Source organism: Cyrtonyx montezumae, unplaced genomic scaffold, assembly GCF_038088225.1.
Source record: "Cyrtonyx montezumae isolate F1298 unplaced genomic scaffold, pur_monq_1.0 scaffold_2, whole genome shotgun sequence".
NCBI lineage: Eukaryota > Metazoa > Chordata > Aves > Galliformes > Odontophoridae > Cyrtonyx > Cyrtonyx montezumae.
The window spans coordinates 24,860,952-24,883,331 of record NW_027071936.1 but is presented as its reverse complement, the minus strand read 5'-3'; the positions used below and the strand labels follow the sequence as shown (position 1 = coordinate 24,883,331).

Below are 22,380 nucleotides of genomic sequence, written 5' to 3'. Positions count from 1 at the left end.
TCGAAGTTGCTCTCTGTATCTGGGTTGAGGGGGATGGTTTTTGGTTTTTTTCTTGCCTACTCTAGGTTTTTCTTGCTGAGTGGGAATATTTTGTGGGAGATGAGTACGGTACGTGGTAGTACTCTCCATGTGGAGTCTCTGGACAATAATGTCTCACTACTTCTTAGTTCTTTTTGTTCCTATTCAGAAAATCTCATTTCAAAGTAATGTCACGTGCTTTCTCTCCTAGGGATGTTAAACCATTTTCTATTAAAATTTAGAGTAATTCCTGTAGTCCTGTCTTGAGCTACCCCAAGAGCAGACTCTTAGTTCTACTGCTTTCCTTTGTGCATGTTTTGTCTCAATCTATTCCATTAGACTCATTTCTCTTGGTGGCTTTTTACACTGTATCTTTTGGTTTGATAGGAAGTCACTAGTATGGTCTTAAAGGTCCATATGAGTGAGTATAATATTAAAATGCTAATTTGTCTTTTTTCTCAATTATATATCTAGTCATTGCAGATACCTACCATTGTGGAAAAACAGAGTATACTTTATGAATTTCAATTTTCCTGTTTTCGTTGAGCTTTTTATTCATTTTCACTAGTTATTATTTTACTGTTTACAGTTATCAGTTATGTGAAGTATTCATCCATACATGAGGTTCAGGCAAAAGCAAGTATTATAAGGTATCTGTACACCTTCAGTAGTTAGTAGGATGTAAATAACAGGTGGTGTTAGACATACCTTCTGTCATTGGCTTAAAATAGGACTTCGGTTTTTTCTGAGACTTGAAAGCATTTGGATTTAGTGTCTGGATGCGGTACAGAGCAGAGCAAATATTCAAGCAACCAAACCCTTCCCTTTTCAAAGGGTGTTGGCTTTTATGTCCTTGTTCATCTGTCCCTAAATTTTGCAATGTTGTTATACCACTGTAGGAACAGCAATGGGCTGCCAGAGTTTTAATGAATGAAGCCTTTTTGTCTTGCTGAACACTTTTTATGAGCTTGAATGCATGAATGGTTGGGCATGTACAAAGATGTGAGAGACAAAGACCCCTGCTTGCTCTGCCAGAGAGGTTTTAAAATATCATGTTATTTGATGTCATTCATTCCACTGTAGCAGTGAGAAAGCTGGGGATTCATTTCTAGCATGGGTAACATAGCAGGATACAGGGAGAGGAACCATACTACATCCGTGATAGGCATAAAAATAGTCATTCATTAGAATGTGAGGGAAAGAAAATCAACCACTTTCTACTTGTGTACCTTCTCATGCTTGATTTTGCACAGTATGCAAAGAAATGAACACTTGTGATAGATACATTTTTCTATTTATGGTCTTTATGTTGCCGTGGTCCTTTGGAAGGTAGTGGTGTCTCTTCAGGTCATGTATACTTGTGGACTCTAAAGACAATGATTGAAATGTTTCTGATCTGTAACTGCTGATCTTTCTTGGAAAGACTCTGACACCTTTTGTGTTCATGCTGCCAAGTACTTCAGAATAGGTTGCTTGAAAGTCAGTGCTGAACAGCCCTTCATGGAAGGCTAAGGAAACAAAGTGCTTGAAAAGTGGTATACAGCTACCACAGCTCCATTAAGGTCTGTAAACCATGCAAAGATGTGACAGGACTTCTGCATGTTAATCTATTCACAAACTCCTGCTAATCTGAGCTTATCTTTAAATAAATTAAAATCTGAATTTTTGGTACATATTGCATAGGGAAAAATAGGTAACTAATTTTAATGAAAAAGCAAATTCATTGGATTTTTTTTTTAATCTACATCATTATGCGTCCCGTGGTAAATTCACCAATACTTCTCAGAATATGTTACTATTTTCCATTTTATTTCTTGAATTGCCTTCTGGTTTCATTGAACACTTTTGTTTCTTGTTGAATAGATGGAGTTTGCCATTTAAGCATTAGGCAGTGTGAATTACTGATCCATCTGTGGTTTCCACGTGGTAAGCAGGAACTTAAAGTAAATGTGCTGATGCAAGAGTCTGAATTTTGTTCCATCATAATATGAGGTTAATAGCCTCATCCTCTTTGCTGAGAAGCTGAGCCAGAGAAATCTGTCACAGCAGCTTGACGTTTAGCCAGAACTGACAAGAAGAGAGAAGAAGGCAGGGTACTAGTGTGGTGTTTGCATGATGTACTGAGAAATTTTCACATTTATGCTTAAATATTGCTCTGAGCCAGGGGCTTTCTCCCAATTTAGTCATCACCTTTCTCGAAGAAGAAAGCCTTTCTAGGGTATATTTCCAATGTGAGTCTGAACAGTTATTTCTCTACTCACTGTTCGTTAAGTGTTAGAAGAAATGATGCTATCTTGATCGTCAAAAATAAAATTGACAGTTTCTTCCACAACAAGACCAGCATCAGATTTTTGTCACAGATGTGGCTGTGCATCCTGATGGAGGAGTGTGGTTCCAAGTTCAGCTCAGACTCATTCTTTCTGTTAATTTCCCACCATAAGATGGGTTCCTTGGCTCTGCTGCTTTTGCAGAAGCAGCACTATGGTACTTCCTGATCCTGGGGCTGTCACTTCTTCAGGTTATAGGCACTGTTGGTGCTTATTTTGCAAAGCAAAACTTACACAGTATTCTTTGGCTAAATATATATAAAGATGAATTTCTGAATTTTAAATTATACTTACTTCAAGATAATCAGTGTTAGAATGACTCTTTTGTTTATAGGTGGTTCTGGGGACCACAAACTTGCTCACAAATAGCTGTTTGGAATAAGCTGCTCCATCACCTTTCCAGGGATGGACATTAAATTGACTGACCTCTAGTTTCCCAGGTCATGTTTTCTGAAGACTGGGATGACTCTGGCTACTCTCTGGTCTTCAGGGACCTCTCTCGTTGTCTTTCAAAGATGACAGAGAGCAAGAAGACAATCACTTCTGCCAACTCCCTTAGCATTTGTGGATGCACCTCATCGGGGCCCGTGGGTTTATGTGTGCTGAGATTGCCTAATAGTATCTGACCAGGTTCTCATTCACTAAGGACAAGTTTTTCTGCAGACCTTCTCTCTTATCTCCTGGGTATGGGATTTGATTGGAGCAGTCTTAGCAGTAGAGACTAAAGCAAAGAAGGTGTCCAGCACATCTACCTTCTCAATGTCCATTACCAGATAACCTGCCTGATGCAGTAATTTTACAGGATTTTACATCTGTGACAAAATATTCTGTGTTCTGCTGTGAAAGGGCTCTCTTCATAGTGGCTGCTGTACCAGAATACTTCAAATACTTCATGCTGTTGTGTCTCAGAAGAAGCTGGTTTGTTCAATTTAATATGAGGGGGGAGGGGGGGGAGAAAAAAACAACAAACCAAAAATACAATAGGTAGAGATTTTCTACCTCTCCAGAAGGCAACAAGCTGCTTAAACCTTTCTAATCTTCATCTTAAATCACTATTGTGTTGTTTGCTCAGCAAGAGCTCACTTGCAGTAATGGAGATTCATTAGCAATGACTTTGCAGAAGGTTTGTTATTGCACAAGTGGGAGAGAATTCATCTAAATATGGCAGCACAAATTTATACCTGTAATGTAACAAGGAAAATAATCATAATTAAGCCTTAAAGCTATAAAGCAACAATTTCCCTCGATGATATTGAAATTGTGCACATGTTCATAGTCAAAATCTGCATGGTTTGTCCCTCTGATTTGTTTTTCTACCCATATGCTTTGTCTGATGAGAAGTAAGCTGACTAGCAAGGGATCCTTCTGTCTCTTAACATTTCTGTTTAGACATACGTTTATTCTTCCTGTGTACACTGGAAATTTGCACTGGGGGGAGGGATTGGATTCCTGAGAAAGCTGATTAAAACTCATCTTCCTTAATGCTCCTGTGGAGTTTCCGTAGGTGGAGACAATATAAACCCAACAAATCATGGTGAGCGTCACTGTGCAAAGAAGTCTGCTTTCACAGTGAGCCGTTGTGCAGATGAGCTGCATGAAGGTTGAATTGTGTTTAAATAGCAAGTTCTTGCTCTAACAATAATGTTCCAAATTGCTGGATCCTGAGCTGGGACCAGCATGTGGAGAAGAGTTAGTCAGAGGAGACTGGAGCTGCAAATTGGTCAGTATTGCCACATGAAGGTCCTCACAAGTTGTTAGGGCAGGGGCACAGCCATGGGACAAGGATTAACTCTGGCAGCACAGTGGCTCAGTGAGAGTTTTTGGACAAAATGGATATGTGTATTTTTGCCTGGTCTCTCAAGAAAAAATAGCTTTTTCACACAAGGAAGGCAAAATAGTTTATTAATCGCTTTTGTGTGATAATGTTTATACTTTTATTTGTATGTATAATTGTTTTTTATTGTTGTAGTAGAGTATTACTACAAAGTGTGATATGATAGGCTCATAATAATGGTAGTTCGACAACAACGTGGGGCACAGCACCTTGGAGTTCAATATTTTGTGTTACTATCTATAAAAAGTTGCTTGGAAATGCTAGAATGGCAGTTCCTTCTTATAACACACTGTTTAATTTTTCAGGCAGTTTTTTTTTTCTCTTTTTACACTTGTTCTACATCATTTTATCGTGACAGCATAAGAATAATTACATCAGATCTCTTACTTGTAGGACAGGGTAATTCCTCATGATTAAAATGCTCTTCTGTGAGGCTGTCCCTTACAATGCCTTCATCTCATAAGAATTTTTTTCAAATTAAGTTAAAAAGATTTGCATCACATACACACTTGCATATGTTGGTAAGAGCTGCAATAAACTGTCAATAGACTGGCCAGACTTTTAAGCAGGTACAAAAATCTCTGTTTGCAGTACCTATGTGGTTGAGATTTTGTCTGTTTTGCCTCTGCATTATTTCAAGCTAACTCACAGTTCCAATTGCAGAACCTTACTTCAGTCAGGTTTCTCCTCAGCCTATCACCCATTGTGCTGGCTTGTCCTTGTTTGAGCTCTTCACTTATTCTGATATTTACTTTAAAAGTCATTATAATGAAATATTGAAATAACTCATAGCATTTAATTTCAATTCTGAAACTAGAGGAATACATCATCTAAAGACAAGAAACTGCCTAGAGTGTATGGCTACAAGTGAGTCAGATAAGGAGTCAGGACTGCCTCTCATGTATGAAGTGATTGTTGTCTCTGTGGGCTTATAACTCAAGCACTGAAGTCTCAAGAAATTATTGAATGGTTTTTTTGCTCATGAATACAAAATGCTTGTATGTGTTGTTTGGGGTTTCCTCTTCTGAGTTTGTTGAAGTTTTCATCCCATGACTGAGGATAGAAATTTCTCAAAGCTGCAAACCTTTATTTGAAGCCATGAGAAGAGCATCAGACACCATTGTACTTGTTCTAGCATAGGAGTTGTCAGCCCCAGCAGTGATTGCCACAGGAAAAGGGAGTAGAGCTGGTCCTACTGGGCAGCAGACCAGTTCCTTAAGGGTAACACACAGCAGTGGCTGTAAGGGCTATGCTATGCCATGGGTTTGTTCAAATTAGTAAAGTATTTCTGTTGCTGATGATTATTTGGAGTTGCAAAGTAAACAAAACTGACAGTGGTCAGTTTTAAAATAGTCTTTCCATTATGACTTTGAAATGTGTCAGGGGAAGGCTGCTGCTGCTGAATGTTGCAAACTTTGTTGCTTTTCTCCTCTTCCCATTCTCCCTTTCCCTTTGGAAGTTTATTTCTTGTAAATGTGGTATCCATCCTGTCAGCAGCAACAGTCGCAGGATGCTCTGCCGACTTTGTATGTCTGTGAGAAGTTCTGCTCCAGAAACCCATCCCCAGCCATGGGAGTGCTCCTACAGCAGAGCTGCGCTGGTGTACGTGACATTTTATTTTTATCCTTGTTGAAATGCAGCCAGGGTGCTAGGCAGAAATCCATGGAAATGTCTTGGAAATGGAAACATCTTTCAGAGAGGTTTAATGTGCTTTTCTGATGGAGAATTGGAGGTGTCCATCTCGCTTGAATGAGCATTTCATAGATTCTCCTCATTATTACTGGTGTGGTGAAATTCATTTGTACAACACCACTTACACTCACGGCACGATACAGCACATCCTGCACGGAGGTAGGGTGGGGATTTCTCCAGCACCCTGCTGCTGAGTGTTCTTTGGTACTGACGAACTGAGGAGCAGGGAGTGTGGGCTGCTCCACAAATGGATCGGGTGTCCTTCTCTGTGACTCTCTGGATCGATCTGCAGTCACATGGGAACAGCATCCACTGTGTGAGCTCAGTTCTTTTTTCCAGTGCGTCTTTTGAGGTAAGGGCTTCTGCTACAAATAAACCGCTGAAGTTCTCACTGGGTAACTGGGGGGGATCAATTGGTATATGCAGAGGTAAAGGAGCTGGAAGCGTGATAATAAATGATTTGAGTGAGCAAAGTGATCATAAAATCATAATAAATGATTTGAGAGGCAAGTGATACAGTGAGTCGTCACATTTTGAAAGGCAATTTCTGGGTTAGAGTGAGTAATCTCTATTAAGGCAAATATCCCTCAAAGAAGGGAAAGGGAAGAGATGGGTCTAAAATATCTCTGAAATAATGAATGGTGTCACCAACAAGTGAAATATACAGTAATGCAGATTTTATGAAAGAATTCTCTTTCTAGAGGAAAGAAGTGTTGCAAGCAGATGCTGAATACAGTGTACTTACTACATTACTCCCTGCATGGACACCCTGAAGCATCAGAGGTGTTCACAGCCCTAGAGATTCTTTCTGTGCACCTGCATCTCCTGTTAAAATTATTACAGGAGTCAGTAGTACAAGTGCAGAGCCAGAAATATAGCCTGTGTTACAGAGGCTTGCTAGGTGTGAACATCTCTTGCAAGATCGAAGCAATACTACTTTCTATGAGAGGCTTTCCTGGAGTAGGGCATCATGTTATCCAATGAGTAAGCAGTCTGCCCCATATGAATGCTGTTGTATGATCTGAAATAAGCCTTGAGACTCTTCTCTCTGTATTATGTGGCAGATCTGAAAGAGCTCTCTGAGTTTTCACTCTCATCTCGTTACAGTCTAGAGATCATCTCTAGCCTACTCATGCTGGAGCGACTCTGTTTCCTGAGGTTCTTGGTGAGATTTGCTACCTTTGGACAGCACTGGGTTTTGACTTTGCTCTTACAGGACTCTGCTGAATGTTTTCTCAGAAGAGTTCTTGATTTCTTCAGACACAAAATTTGTTCTTTCCACTGAGAGCCCTTTGTAATGTGAACATAGACTATAGAGTCATTATTCTTGCATAATGGCTTATTTAAGAAATATTACTTTTGTTTGTTCCTTGGACTGTTTTCTGTGCTTAAAGATCTTCAGAGCTGTTCTCTACCTAGGATCAATTAGGTTATTGTACTCAGACTGTTACAACCCACGGTGCTGATATTCTGTAAGTTTGTAACTCCCTTGTTTCAGGTTGGATACAAGGAAAGATTTATTCTCAGGGCAGTGAGGCAGGGAGGAGGTGCAGTTACTATCCCTGGAGGTCCTTAGCAACCATGAAGTCATAGCACTGAGGAACATGGTCAGTGGGTGAGGTGGGGGTGGGATGATAGTTGGACTGCATGATCTTAGAGGTCTTCTCCAACCTTAATGATTTTCATTGACTGTCATTGAGTCAGAGGTGGAGTATGATCAGTCAGACCAAAGACTGAGCAGTGATCCCCACATGGGCAACTCTCCCCAGGAGGACTGCAGAGCAGTTACAAATATGTCACCTCAGCAAAATGTAAGACTTCGCCATCGGCACTTCGTGATGCTGGTAAGGCATCATGGGGCCACACAGTTAGTGATGGAAACAAATTTTGTAAAAATGAAAATCCCCATGGAAGAAGGGAACTAGTACAGCTGTGAGGTGCATTTGTGAAATATTCAGATTGCGCTGTAGTCAGTACACTCTTAAAAACTCAAATGTAGTAACAGGAGGAGAGTCAGAGCAGAGAAGAAAAATTGCAGGAAAGAAAAGGTGTGTGAGCCTTGTAAACAGGGCTACTGTTAGTCTGAATACTCTGTGAACCTTTGGATAAATTGTTTGTGAATTAATGTCAGCCATGAGCCTGTACAGAGCTGGTTGCATTCTGTAGTTCTGATGTACTTTGTTGCTTATTTTACAGTGAAGTTTCTCCACTAAATCCTATTCCCTTCGTTGGACACAGCTACGGGTACTGTGACAAGCCTCACATACACATTTATCTCTATGCCTGTTCTTCCTTTAGACATGTGTTTAAATTTTCTTGGTCATAATCTCTGCACTTGCAACACTCTTTTCTGCAGGGTTGTGTAGTACTGTAATATAAATAGAATATAATGATGGTATAAATGATAATATAAAATATGATTTAGCAGTACTGGGTACAGTGTAACTCTTCTCAGTTCATTTTTAAGTGCCTGTACATTAATATGATAAGAATGATTAATCATATCTACATGCCAACACACTAACAAAGACTAAAGATAGTTCTGGCTGACATTCTGTGTTAAAGTCATTCGCTAAGCAGTGCTGAGAACAGCTGCAGAAAATCACAAACCATTTGTGTATCTTATGTAGCCTACTTTTTTATTTTCTTCCAACTTTGATAAAATTAAACATAACAAATTAACTTCGTGTTATAATATGACCAGATAAGCTGAGCCTTCTAGGTCTTTCTGGAGCTATAATTGTAGGATACCCAAAAACTGAAATGCCTGGAAATGAGACCAGGTGAGATGTTTCCATTCTGTGGTCTCCTACACGTCATCTGAAGGTGATCTGGCATGAAATAAATGGTTGGCTGTTGCTGGGGAGGACGTGGTGATGCTGTTCCAACTATTTTGCTGGGCACTATTACTGGGTCAACATGGGAAGACTGGTGCAGAGTTTGTATGGAGAATTGGATTTTGTTGGGAGCAAACCTGTGGTCATCACATTTAGGTCTGTTTCTACCCCTCTTTGTGCAGTTACTAAAATCAATACTGCATCAAAAGCTGCGCAACCTTCAATAGATCTATGCCGTAAAAGAGACGACAGCAGCCCTCAATGCAAGACAGATTCATTCTGTGCTCATTGAGAGGTTTTTGCTTTGCCTCAAAGAGTGCAAACAAAGCCTGTGTCAGCTTTCCATTTAGTCTCATGAAACTACTCAGCATCACAGTTTTCTGACAGTTCCAGCAGCAAAAAATGAGAAGCAGGAGCCAGTGGAAATGAGGGATGTTATAGGTGGTGGAGGGGAGGTTCTGGACTGACACTTGCAGGCTCTGTGCCTCCCCAGACATGCCTTTTTGTGTGAGGATTTGGTAGGAAAGATGAATATAATACAAATACTAAATATTCCACCCCTCTGAAACTTCAGTCTCAGCTAGGACTACAGAGCTTGCGTTTCCCAGGAAGTCAGTCTGCTTTTACCAGTACAAGAACAAGCTCAAAACCTTCCCCAAGCACATCCCAGGATTTTTTTAAATGTGATGCATGGGTTCTAATTCCTTATGCTTCACAGAAGGGGATAAGTAGCATGCTTCTGCATGGGAGAATCTCAAATTGGTTATGTTGAGTGCTGAAATCATGGCAAACACAAATATGTGTATACTTTACATATCTACTCTGCCAAGCCTGTTTGATTTGCATATAATTTTGTCAATGCTTCTGGAGGTGTAAAATCACTGTGGCAGAACTTAACTATGCTCACTGAATATTCTTTTGTTGGAAGATTATAACTTCAGCTGTGAATTACAAAGACATTCTGCCTATAGATAAAATGTTGCTGTAACTCAGCCTGAAACTGGGAGGGAGAAACAAAATGAGACACAATTGTGGAGGAGTGGCACTGAGTTTAGTGAATTTTAAGTCCCAGTAATCAATTGAAATGTGTCTCTCTTCTATTTCACGGAATTAGTTATTCTAAATTCTGTAGTATGGGGCACAGGCTATGTATGTGAGCTAAAGCAAAGGCAGCTGACATTAAGTATTTACTGAAGATAGAATACCGTGAGTCCAGGCAACAGGAAGGAGTCATGAAAAGAAAACCAGGGCATTTTTCTCACTATTCCGTTCTGTTTCATCATAGAATCATTAAAACTGGAATAGACTTCTAAGATCACCAAGTCCAACTGCCATCCCATCCCCATCATGTCTGTTAACTACGTCCCTCAGTGCCATATCTCTACAGTTCTTGAACACCTCCAGGGACAATGACTGCACCACCTCCCTGGGCAGCCTGTGCCAGTGCCTCAGTAACCTGGGAAATGCGTGAGCTGTGTACATAATCACAAAGGGTTTAGTGTAAGATAAGGAAAATGTGCTTCAGTCTTCTGGAAGCTGAAAACCATGTAAAGTAAACTCATATTCTAAATTAAGATGATTTTCCCGCACAATGAATTGTTTTTTTGTGTGCAGACACTCTGACATGGTGTTCTGCTTTAGCTACTGCTACATTGGAATGGGGGAGTGGTCTAGTAACAGATCTGGAGGTTGGTAGCCCTGCCTGTGGCAAGGTGGGGTTGGAACTTGATTCTAGGGGTCCCTTCGAACCCAAGCCATACTATGATTTAAGATGCAAACTAAGCTTTTTTATTATTATTATTAGTTTGGGGGGGGGTGGGGGGGGATAATATTTTTTGTTGTGTAGCTACTATATTAACATGTAAATGCAAACCAAGGAGCAGACTGAGCATTCTGACTTTGTAACCAACTGAAACAACTTCTCATGCTTTCAGCTAAGAGATTGACTGAGTCAACGTTCCTTCCAGATTGATTCTCTGCTTTTCTGAGTAACTATAAAGTGTAGGCTGGACAGATGGGCTCAATGGCCAGTTATGCTGCTCTTTTATGCTTTGGTTATAAATTCTACTGCTGCAGTTCGTTAAGATATCCATAATCTTAATTTGCTTTTTGTGTCTCCATCATACCAACTTGATATAGAAATTATGAACGTGGAGATTCTTAACAGTGCTTAACATCAAATAAGTAAAAGTGTGGCAAAATACAGTTTTGTTTTCATATTTTTTTCCTCTTAATTCCACAAAGCTATAAAATTTCTTTCTTTAAATGAAACTTCCATGGAAACTACAATTTCCTGTACCATAATGCCACCAAATGAAGGTGCTGTGAAACCAGACTAATGTCTGGATCAAAGTGCTTTGGCCTTTAATGTCATTTCTTCCTGAGTTAAGAGTCCCAGATTTGCCTGGGGTGTGTATTCATGTTATACTAACCCTTCATTGATGGAGTAGTTGACTTGCATAATGAAGCAACACAATAAGATGGAGATCCATTTGCATATAATTTGGAGTATTAAAAATTTATTTCCAGCTATTTGAGCTTAGTATATGTAACTTAAAATACATTAATCGTCACAGAATCACTGAAATGTAGGGGTTCAAAGGGACCTCTAGAGATCGAGTCCAACCCCTGCCAAAGCAGCTCCCTAGCCCAGGTTGCACAGGTAGGCATCCAGGCAGGGTCTTGAATGTTTCCAGAGGAGGAGACTCCATCACCTCTCTGTGCAGCTGTGCCACTGCTCCGACACGGCACTGTGAAGAAGATTTTATGATGCTGCTTAAGATAGAAAGTACTGAATATTTTTCTTTGTCTTTTCCATAGAATGTATGGCCTTGTTAAGTCACACTGCACCAAGGCCATCATTGTTGTAGGCAAATCTAACTGAATCTGAATTAGGTTTGGAGGTTGTGCTCTGACTTGGGAGTGTATTAAAAGTAGTTTTGACATGATTTGTTATGTACCTTTATACTGTTTTACCACTGATGTTTATCCAAGGAAGATCCTTCTATTGATTTTTGGACTGAAATAGAGGAAAATAGATTTCTGAGAGGGAAGAACTATTTATTCAGCTGTGGCGTAGTGGACACCTTGGTCCATTTTCTGTCATTTTTCTAGTAAGAAAAAAGCAGATCTAAATGCCAGGATTGGGGGGGTAGAGAGAGGGGGGGTGCTTGGAATTTGCAGGTAAAAATCTTGCTTTTACCATTATGGTAAAGCTGTTTTGTTTGTATTTACCTCATGGCAGGCAAGTAATGAACATGTCATTTTGCTCATCTCTTTCTGATTGGATTTTCTTTTTTTTTTTTTTTTTTTTTTTTTTTGTTGACAATAGCTGTGCTCCTGCACATCGATTGCTGGAGGTTCATCTTGTGCAGCATCAGAGCTGCTTCCAATACCAAAGTTTAGTTTCAAGCCTCTGTAAGTGGCTAGATTTTTTTTTTCTCTTTGTATTTGCCTCACAGAATGAAGACATTCATCTCCAGATGAAAAGATTGTACAAGAGACTGTAAAATCATTTAACCTGCTGCAAGAACTCACAGCAGCAGGTTATATTTCAGTCAGTACCTGCTGATAAAACTAAGTGCTTGGGTGGTCAGCCTGTCTTTGAAAGCTACAGCATGGGTATTTACACCAGCTATTGTCAAGTGTAGAAATGTAAGTTGTAAGCATTGGCTGGAGAGCACCCAGAGAGCTGGCAGAGAGGGCAGATGGAGCTCAGCTGTTTCTGTCCTCTGTCCGTTGGCCATGATCACTAGGGAAACCTGATTATCAATTCCCTATCTTTGCAGTTTGAATGCTCTTTTCTTTATTTTCTATCCCTCTCTCTCTCTCTCTCTCTCTCAATGTATTTTCTCCAGAAGCCCTCTCAGGGCTATTTTTAAATTCTTTACCCATTTGCTTTCTCTTCCAGGAGTTCAGTTGTAGAACTGCTTGTATGACTCTTGTGAATTTTTAGATACTGTTTTAGTAAGTTGTTTCTGCTGGTATTTAAACTTAATAATTACCTTGTTTGCACCACTGCTTTCCCCAGTTACTGAAAGGATACTTAAAATGAGAGCACAGACAACAGAAAAAAAAAAAAATTCTCAGTAGACGCATGCTCCTTCTCTGCTATGGATCCACTTGGAAATTTCTGTTCTTATTTGTTCTATGTCAGGTCCTGAAGCTTCTTGCCAAGCAGTTGGTCTAATTCAAACTGACACTGAAAATGTTTGAAATTACACGTGAGCAAAAAATTAAATTCTGTGAAAGCTGCTGATGCCCCTGAGGAATCTGTGTTGAAAACTAATTTGATAGGCTGTTTAGGCAGTTGCATCCCAGTCATAACTTGCAGCAATGATAAGAAATATTTAAACAAAGTGCAGCCCTTCCTCCTTAACACAGCATGCCAGCTCAACAGAGGCATGTTCAAAACTTGATGCCACGGGGGTCAGAAGTTGTTCTCTCCTGGTATAACTTGTGGCACCCTGGGACTTTGGTCAGGTCTCTAGTATTTCATATGTTCAGAACACCCAGGTGCTAAGAAGAAAGCTGTAGAGTACTGACAACATTCTGACATTTATTCTTTGTTTTCCTTATTGTTTTTACAGAAATGGACAGCCAATTTTCAGGGAAGGTAAAACCACAGTTACAGGAATCCTAAGGGCATTTCTCAGTGATCAACCACTGACTAGAGTGTCTATTTTTGAATGAGGGAGAGAAGGATTCTGGTACTGGAAATGGATGAAATGAGTCAAACTAATTTTCAGAACAGGAAACATTAATAATTCATCAGTGTTCAGCTTTAAACATCAGTATTTTTCAGGAAGGTTTTCTGCAATGGTTGCGATGATACATTGCCCCCTCTTGTTGAAGTGGAACAAGATATGTATAGATTAGATATATTTAAATCACTTTAATGAAATTTCATTAATTTTTAGCTTGTTCTCTTTCTGCACATGAATGGTATTCAATGAGTCCACAAAGCATAAATCTAGTCTCTTGTAGTTTGAGTATAAATCTATGTACCTGTGATGGCAGGGAGACCAGTCAGTGTGCCCATGACACACATGTGGTGTATCCATTTGGAAATACCAAATAATGAGGAAATGCTGGACTTGGTTCTTGATACGAATATATCATTTCTATATATTGCTAAGATTATCACACTAAATGGGGCTGGGAATGATTTCTAGCTTATCTCTGGGAGATGTTTCATGATTCTGTTGAAGTCTTCCACTTGCAGCCATACTCTGCCATGTGTTAATCCAGCCATATTTTATACAAGCACTTCTGTGGATGATCTCTTCAGTTGCAGGTTGATCTATGTTTAAATTGGACCTTTGTAATTTTTTCTTTTTCCACATGAATGTTTACAAAATTGGGGTTTGAAGGAATTGTTTCCTTCATTGTACTGTAGGATATGAACATTTCCCACAGAACAGCCTTATGGAAGTGGAAGGCGGTGAGGAAAGCACCGTGTTGGGATGACCACTTGCTTTATTTGAACACTGGCAGCACTAGTTTAAATGCATCCAACAGCTGCAGCATCTATATTCAAGAACCTTATTTCATCTCTGGTTCCTGTGTTTGATGCAAAGGTATTGGCTTTTGCTGAGGGGAGAACCCTGACCACATGGTTGTGCTGAGGAAAGTGGTACTGCAGTGAATTGGCTCCTTGCTCTCTCTGAATTAAGAAACTGAAGGGAGTTGTCCTGAGGCTCCAAGCAGGTTTTTCAGATTTGTCACAGGAAGATTGAAATATGCTTTGGCAAGCCAAGATCAATGTCCATTGGTTAGAAGGAAGTTGCCTCTTAAAGTGGAGACAAGAAATAGCCATGGAGAGAGGCTCCCTGAAGAGAAAGTACCTGCGATGCTCTTTTGAGACCCAGGATCATGCGAAGGGTGGGTGAGAGGAGAAGCTGATAGACAACATAACACATGCTGAGATGCTTCTGGGGCCATATAGCAAAGCTCAGGTCCCTTGGGCAGAATGCCAACACCTCACAGGCCTACAGCAGGCAGAAGCTATCCTTGTGTGATCCAGAAGCTAATTAATGCAAACTAAGTCTGGGGGATGAAAAAATGTTGACTAGGACAAAAGGCTGAAACCAACACTGAGCATCAACATCACATAGATGTGAGGAGCTCAGTGAGCAGCAGGAAAGTTCATATCAGGCAGATCACATGGGAGAGCTGGAACCACTGTTGTTCTTCTACTTTGCTTTGCCTGCTGTCATTATCTCCACTCTTAGCAATTACACTAACATTATCGATTTAATCTATCAGCCTCCAAAGAGCTCTTTGAATAATAATGAGTTAATCCTCATTAGAAACAAGCAATCCTTCTCCAGAAGAAATGGGTGCTGCAGAGAAATGAATTTTCATTCGTGAAAATGGATGTAATGAAAGGGCCTGCTTGGTTTGGAAGAGGAGCTGTTGACAGGAGAGCAGTCAGAGGACACATGCAAGCATGCATGTGTATTCATAGTGAAGAAAGATGGGAAATGCTCTTCTTTGGTGAGGGGAAGATGTGTGGCTCAGAAGTCAAAGAAGTTGCCTCTACTTTATAGGAACTTCTCTTTGGATTTTAGGGGAAAGCAGGTCTTTCAGTAAGCCTCTCCTGTTGTCACACAATATGTTTTGTCTATGTATATTTAAAAGAAGGAAAATAAAGTAAAATAAAAGTTTGTCTTTTTGTTACTAGCAGGAAGTAGCCTCAAAGCTATTTCTTCTCCTTGGTCAGAGTAAGCTAAAGCTGCAGAGCAAAATAAGATCAAAGTAAACTTCTGTGCTGGCAACTTCAAAAAGCCGACCTATCTCATGTATATAACAAGCACACCCAGTCACTTTCTTAGACATGCCCTCACTCCAACTTCCATCCTACTTTTTTAATGCTTCCTTTGGATTTGCCTGAAACTGGATCACAGTACTCTTAGACATGCCCTCACTCCAACTTCCATCCTACTTTTTTAATGCTTCCTTTGGATTTGCCTGAAACTGGATCACAGTACTTTTGCTACTGAGAGCCAGATGTTCTTACAAGTTTTGGCGCACACAGCTAATTTGATCTCAATGAAAATGTAAGATCTTAGTGTTATTGCTGTTTCACAGACAGACTTTCCCCCTATGGTGCTGCTGTGATCTCTAGCTACTCAGCTACGTTCCAGTTGTGGTTGTCTCAAGATATCTTGTAGCATCAACATTGTTCAGTTCAACCCCCTTGGATAATTTTGCTCAAGGCAGTAAAAATAGAGTCAAAAGTAGGGTTGAAGAAATACCTACTTTCTGATGTTCTCACCAAACACTCAGATCCCAGCATGCGAAGTTGTTTCAAAGTAGCTGCTTTCATGATATTTACTCTGTGTTGTGACTGACTTTTCCCAGCATCAGGCCATTTCTTGATTTGCTTTACTCTGCCATGTCTGATATATCTGATGGGCAAGGCATGGTTGAGGGTAGTTAAGTGTGAATGTATTTTTGTGTTAAGAAACTAGAAGTTATGTGTGGTTACTTACAGGACATCAAAGGAAATTTTCTCTAAGTTCCATATACATAGACATTCTCTGTGGAAAGCACAAATCCAGTCTCTGTTGCTCTGGGTACACAGGCTTACAAAACTCTGCTACAGAAAGTTATTCTCATCCTGGGCCACATGAGTCATTAGATCTACCTCATTTATGGAGGAGCATTATTATTAATCCAGGCCACTAAAACACATCACATTTCTTGTATTTTAACAGCAGTAGCTGTGTGCAGGGACAACATAAACAGTTAAATGTCTTCCAGATCATAGATGTTACCAGCTTATTACTCCACCCAGGATTACTATTGTGAGCTGTTATCATTCTGGTGAGAAGTTGAGAGACCATGTACAACTTGTAGTGTATATGCAGGACAGATTGCATGCTCTCAACAGAATTTTACAGTAAATTCAGTGAAGAACTCAATTCTATCCCTTCTTTTCTTCATTTTCCATTATTAGGCTCTGTCTGGAATATGGAGTGTTGTGACTAATGATATATCAGTAATTGATTATTGGGACAGTATCATACATCTAGCCAATAGGATTTCATAGAGCATATATCTACAGTGTGGGACTGTGATTACCTGCTGGCTTTCCACAAGTCACTGAGCATGACTCATGTTACAAGCTTTCTTTCCTTCTTTTCTTTAAAAAAAGAAAAAAATATATATATATATTTCTTCCTATTTGCTTTAATACAAACCCTGTGTGGGATGTGAGGCTCCAGCAATGACTCACTGGGCAATGAGGCAGCAGTCTCAAACACTGTAATGTGAAGCAGAAAGGTCACGTGCTTGCTTTTGTAACAGTGTTATTCATTCATTCATTAAAAATTAAACAGACAGAACAGTTTGCAGGTATCAGTGAGTACTTTCTTGTTGTTTATTAAGTTTTTGATAGTTGAAGTTACTCCAATGGTTTTGGTCTTTATTTAGATCTATTTAATAAATTCAGTAGATGTATTGTGTGATTTTGTCTCATCATATAAAAACTGAAGTTGGTTCAGACATCCACAGGAGTTTGAGGCAGGAAGCTTCACAGCCTGAAAAAACTGAAGATGAAGAATTATCTCATTATGCTTATACTAACTCTGGTATTTGACGATTTAATTTTATGCCAGACTTTGTCTACTTTAAAATAAATAAGGAATGTTTTGTTCCTCACTGCCACAGTGCCACTTGTTTGATGGATCTCCAGCATATCCTCTGTCAGTTGTCTTCTAGACTAAAAAAGATCTGTCCATGCATTTATTTCATGTGTGCTTTGGAGCATTGTTCCTGCCCTTTTCTGCATCTTTCCAAGTTGTAAGATGTTAAGATAAGGAGCAGAACTACATGTACTGTTTATGAGGTGGTAGGTCATGAACTTAAACAGAGAATTAATTAACCTCTCTGTTTTCTCTAATTTTCCTAGTAACTGACAGCTTAGAGCTTGTTCCTTTCCACCCTAAAATGCTGTCTCCCACCCCTGCACTGTATACAACCTGTTGACTTGAATTTAGTAGTGAGACTATAGGAATATAAAAGCGAGAAAAGAAACTCTGGTCTGTAAAACTTTTGCTGATGTAACTGAGCCCTGTTGAAGGCTGTAAAATTGACAAGTGTTAGAATGACATTAAAGCCCATTTTCTGTTAAATGTTCCAAGCAATTTGTGCTTTTCAATAGCTGGATAGCAACTCAGGGTGGATTCATGACCCAAATGTACGTCTAACTCTTCTGTACCTGTGTATTAGCAGGCATACACATGTATATGTTCATTTTTTTTTTAATTGCAGGTATTTATGAGCCGCCATTTGTTGTACTATTGTGGTGAACCTACCCTGGATGTGAAGATTGCCTTTTGTCAGGTGTGTGTTCCTTACAGGTAAAACAAGGTACAGTACACACTTGTACTTTATTTTTACATTTATGCCAATAGGAAAAAAAAAATGAATTTCAGCAGCATATTGCAAGTAACTGGCTGTAAGAATTACCCTAAATATAAAAACTAGAAAAGTGTAACACAGAAAGTTACTTTTCTATTTAATTTGATTGTCATAGTTTGCTCTAAATGATTTTTGCTTTTTGCCTTGCCCAAATATCTGTTGATGTGATGAGAAAAAGAAATCTTGGTTCTTAATTTTGAGACATTTTTCATCCAAAATAACTGCATCTACGTCAGTGCTTTCACAGAAATATATGAGTTAGATCATTTTTATCTTACCACATCTTTATGTGAGACAGAGCCTTTTACATTGTAATCAATGAATACAATTTTCTGTCCGTTAGTCTGCATTTGCTGGGAGCATGGGGAAAGTAATTGAATTGGTGTGAGATTTGTACTGTTCTCAGTTGAACAAAATATGCTGTGTAAGTTGTGGGGTCATGAGACTTTTCTGTAGCCAATTCTGTATGTGAAATCAGCCTTGAAAATATTTAGTCACAGTGATTTGAAGTCTAAAAAGATCATACTCTGTGAGCTGAAGAAAACTGCGTATTGGTACGCCCAATTTTTGGTTGTGATGGTTAAATTAAGTTAGTTAACAAACATGAATGTCAAATCTCTGAATGTTTTTCCTGTATGAATTGAAGGTGAGTTTTTAGTTGACTTCTTATGAAATATTTTGTTTGAATTATTGCTTGTTTTTTCTTTTTGGTTGTTTTTTGTTTTGTTTTGTTTGTTTTGTTTTTTGATGGTAGTTTTGTTTTGTTTTGGTTTTGAGACGGAAAACATGTTATTAGACTTTTTTGAGGGACGTTAGGGAACAGTCTTCATACTTTTGAGAGGTGAGAACAGGGCTATGTTCCTTGAAATGAAATTGAGGTAAACCCTGGTACTCCATTTTATATCACGTACGTTTCAGGGTTGGAGAAAGTTAAAAGCTCAGTTCTAAAATTGAGGGGGCTGTGAGCTGCATGTAAGCAATTAACAAGTTAACACAAAGCAGTAGCATGTGTTGGGAATTTTGTTTTCTGTTGTTTTTGTTTGTTTGTTTGTTTTTTTAACTCGGTGGTGCCAAATATTGTTTCTGCTGGGAAGGCTGCCTCTGAACTTTCTAGATCATCAACTCTAAGTTGTATCTAATTAACTTGTCTTGGAAATCTGCTTAATGGCCTTCCCTGTTCTATCTTACCTTCTATATTTTTCTCACAAAAAGTAATATATTTTTCTGTTTTATTCAATAGAGCTTGCTTGCAAAAAAAAAAAAAAAAAAAAAAAGTAAAAGAGAACAAATACAATGTTTTACAAAAATTGCAAAAAAGAATAAAAGGGGGATTCCACACTGAAAAGTCCTTTTCAGTGTACAGAATACAATGTTTTGTGCAGCTAACTATCCTCTCCCTTTTACTTAGATCAAAGAAGAGCTGTATATAAACATTTCTATTCCATGTGTGCAAGGAAATAAATCATTTTCTCTTTACATTCAGTGCTACTTCAGACTGGACATCAGTCAATTTCTGATGACGTGTAGTGAATGCTTTCAGTCTGTGGGTACCCAGTTCTTAATTTAATCAGTAATCAAAACATGCTGCTATAATTAATCTTTTGCAGTTACTTCAGTTTAATAGAAAGTGTTCATAGAATCATAGAATAAGTAAGGTTGGAAAAGAGAGCTAAGGTCATCTAGTCCAGCTGTTATAGCTGCAAGTAGTACTTAATATAAGTATTTTTGTTAAAGAGTATTTGATGAAATCAGCAGCATTTTGGGTGAATTGTTATCACTTGGTGAAGCTGATCTAAGTTAAATGCCCGTGGCAGTACCCAAAGAGAATTCATTCCATAAATGAGTGTAAGAGAAAACAGGATTTTGTCCTTCAGGCCCTTGCTGCACAAACAACTCTTCATGATCCTCAGATCTTCAGATTTATCCCCCTGAGGATAAAAGATAGTTTAGGGTGCTTCTTAATTTATTTTCTCCAAAAAGATACAGGTATGCAGGTACTGGCATAAGTCAGTGTTATCAGTTGGATCCTGCCCTGCTGATCTGTTAAGATGAGCACTTCTGGTGATCAGATGCTGGAACATAAGATTTTATTCACTGGAGAAATCTCTATCACAGGTCTGTATCTAGTATGTTGACCATGTGCAATAGAATTGCCAAGGTGGAAGATGCAGGAGTAGTCCTGCTCCTGTAGGAATGTGCGCTTCACTGTGGACTTCCCACTGAGTATTGAATTATTTTGAAGTGTTCTTTTAGATGTGACATGTTGAAAAATACCCCAGTGATTGTTACCACTGATGGCAATACATCTTATAATAACCACTGTGTAGGGACTTCTCTCTCATGTCCTAAAGAGCATGGCTTGTGTGCTGTGACAGGAAGATACTGACTATAGGCTGCTTCCCTGAGCGTATGGCATTGGATCTGCTGGTTTTATATGACACTGTGCTAGCTCAGCATGGCAAGAATATGAAGAGTTTCCAGCTTGAAGAAAGAGAAAAGCCCTTTTTGAGAATTGAAGCGTGATTGGGGAAATATGATTTCTGCTCATCATTTGCAACACAAAAATTAAGTCTGTCATTAACTGAAATTTGGTAGCCAGATGTTTTTTTCTGGAAGAGCTGAGGAAAATAACGTCTGCTTTTGAATGACAGAAAGATAGGACAAAGATATTTCATTCTTAGTGTTATGGAACTTCATGGTTCATTAGAAAGGCTGCTCTTGCCAACAGGCCACATCTTTAGGGTTCTGGACATTCTTACTGAAGCACAATATTACACAGACCCCTGGATTTTGAGTAGAATAGGATGTTAAAGTGCTGAATAGTAACTAACAATGGATGCTGCCAACCAACATGAAGAATTACGCAGCCTGGCAGAATTTTCACATTTCCTAAGCATTAGCTGTATACGATGCATTTATTTAAACTTCATTTACACACCCCCACACACACTTCTTGCAGGAGTCAAAAGCAGTTCTGCAGTCTGTGACTGTGCCTCTGGGTGGCCTCTGCCAGGGTTTGGTAATTGCAGTATAATACAATTCCATGATTTTTTGACTTCAAGAAGTAGTCATAAATTATCTTGTCTTTGAAAAACACCTTTTTATTATTCAGCTTTGTGCTTCACAGCATTTCCATAATGCTTCAATAATATATTTAATTTTCTTCCAAAAAGTGGGCAGTGGCATTCTGAGATAAGATACCTGGGACCCAGCCATGCATATTAAGAAACTGTTTAATATGAATCACCAGTGTAACATCACACGCTTAATCCTTTGCTATGGCACCATCTTTTGTCCTTATTGGACTGTTCAAACAATTTGATGCCCCTCATGGAATATGTGTGTTTCTGCGTAATGAAATTGGAATTGGTGCTTTACTGATGCCACTTAAAGAAACCTTTGGACTGCATTTTCAGTTTGCACACACAGAGTATTCTTGAAAACTTCTACTGAGATCTGGCTTTAAATATTTTTTAAATAAAAGAGACATTAAAAAAACTTAAAGATTTATCTTTAGATATTTTTTCACCTGTATTCTGATAACTTGCTTTATTTTACACCTGCCTTGAACAGAACACTTTCTCTGCAAATTACTTGCATCAATGAACACTTAAAAATCAGATGATTTTAGAGAACTTTTCATTTTACTAACAGAAAAGATCGGCTTTATAGATTGCATTTCTCTCAACTGATTCCCTCATCAGGTTTGTTTCTGAATTATTTCCTAACTTTGATAAGCCACTTCAGTTAAATTTAATGCCTTAGTCACATTGTCCAGATTTACTGCTTTAACCATTAAATAAGCTGTCTTGATCAGGAAATCTCCTATAATTACAGGTTCTACTCAACGGGAGATTGACATTCATAAACCATTCTACAGGCACTTTCCTGCATTGTACAATTCTGGGACTGAAATGTTATTGTTTAAGATTGAGCAATCTATTTCTAGCAGGAGACGCATTAAATTATTCAGCTTTTTTGCAGCCTCTTATTAAGAAAACAGATTCTTTTCATTAGCCATCTTTGCAGTGAATACTGTAATTATGCAATTGTACCCAGAAATTTAATTTTTGAAATAGTTGTACCTGTGCTGTTACGTGCTGCCTTTTCACCCTTCTTTTTAACAGATGTCTTGATATACACTGGGACATAGCATCTCATGCCTTCCTACTCACTGCCTTACATATTTAGCAGTGGAAAGCTTCTTAACCAACACGTGGTGGTATCTCACTGTGGTCTCAGT

General features: G+C 38.9%; 1 protein-coding gene across 4 annotated transcripts in view; it reads left to right on the top strand.

Moving 5' to 3' along the window:
* Nucleotides 1-22,380, top strand: part of MAPK10 (mitogen-activated protein kinase 10) — a 91,538-nt gene that overhangs the window by 35,548 nt on the left and 33,610 nt on the right. For 3 of the 4 annotated variants that reach the window (XM_065736674.1, XM_065736671.1, XM_065736673.1), the window contains exon 3: nt 17,988-18,059. In XM_065736674.1, the coding sequence (XP_065592746.1) occupies nt 17,994-18,059 (66 nt within the window). In that variant the 5' untranslated portion in view covers nt 17,988-17,993. Of the gene's footprint in view, nt 1-17,987; nt 18,087-22,380 lie in introns of those variants that run through there. The other variant, XM_065736672.1, reaches the window with a different exon arrangement.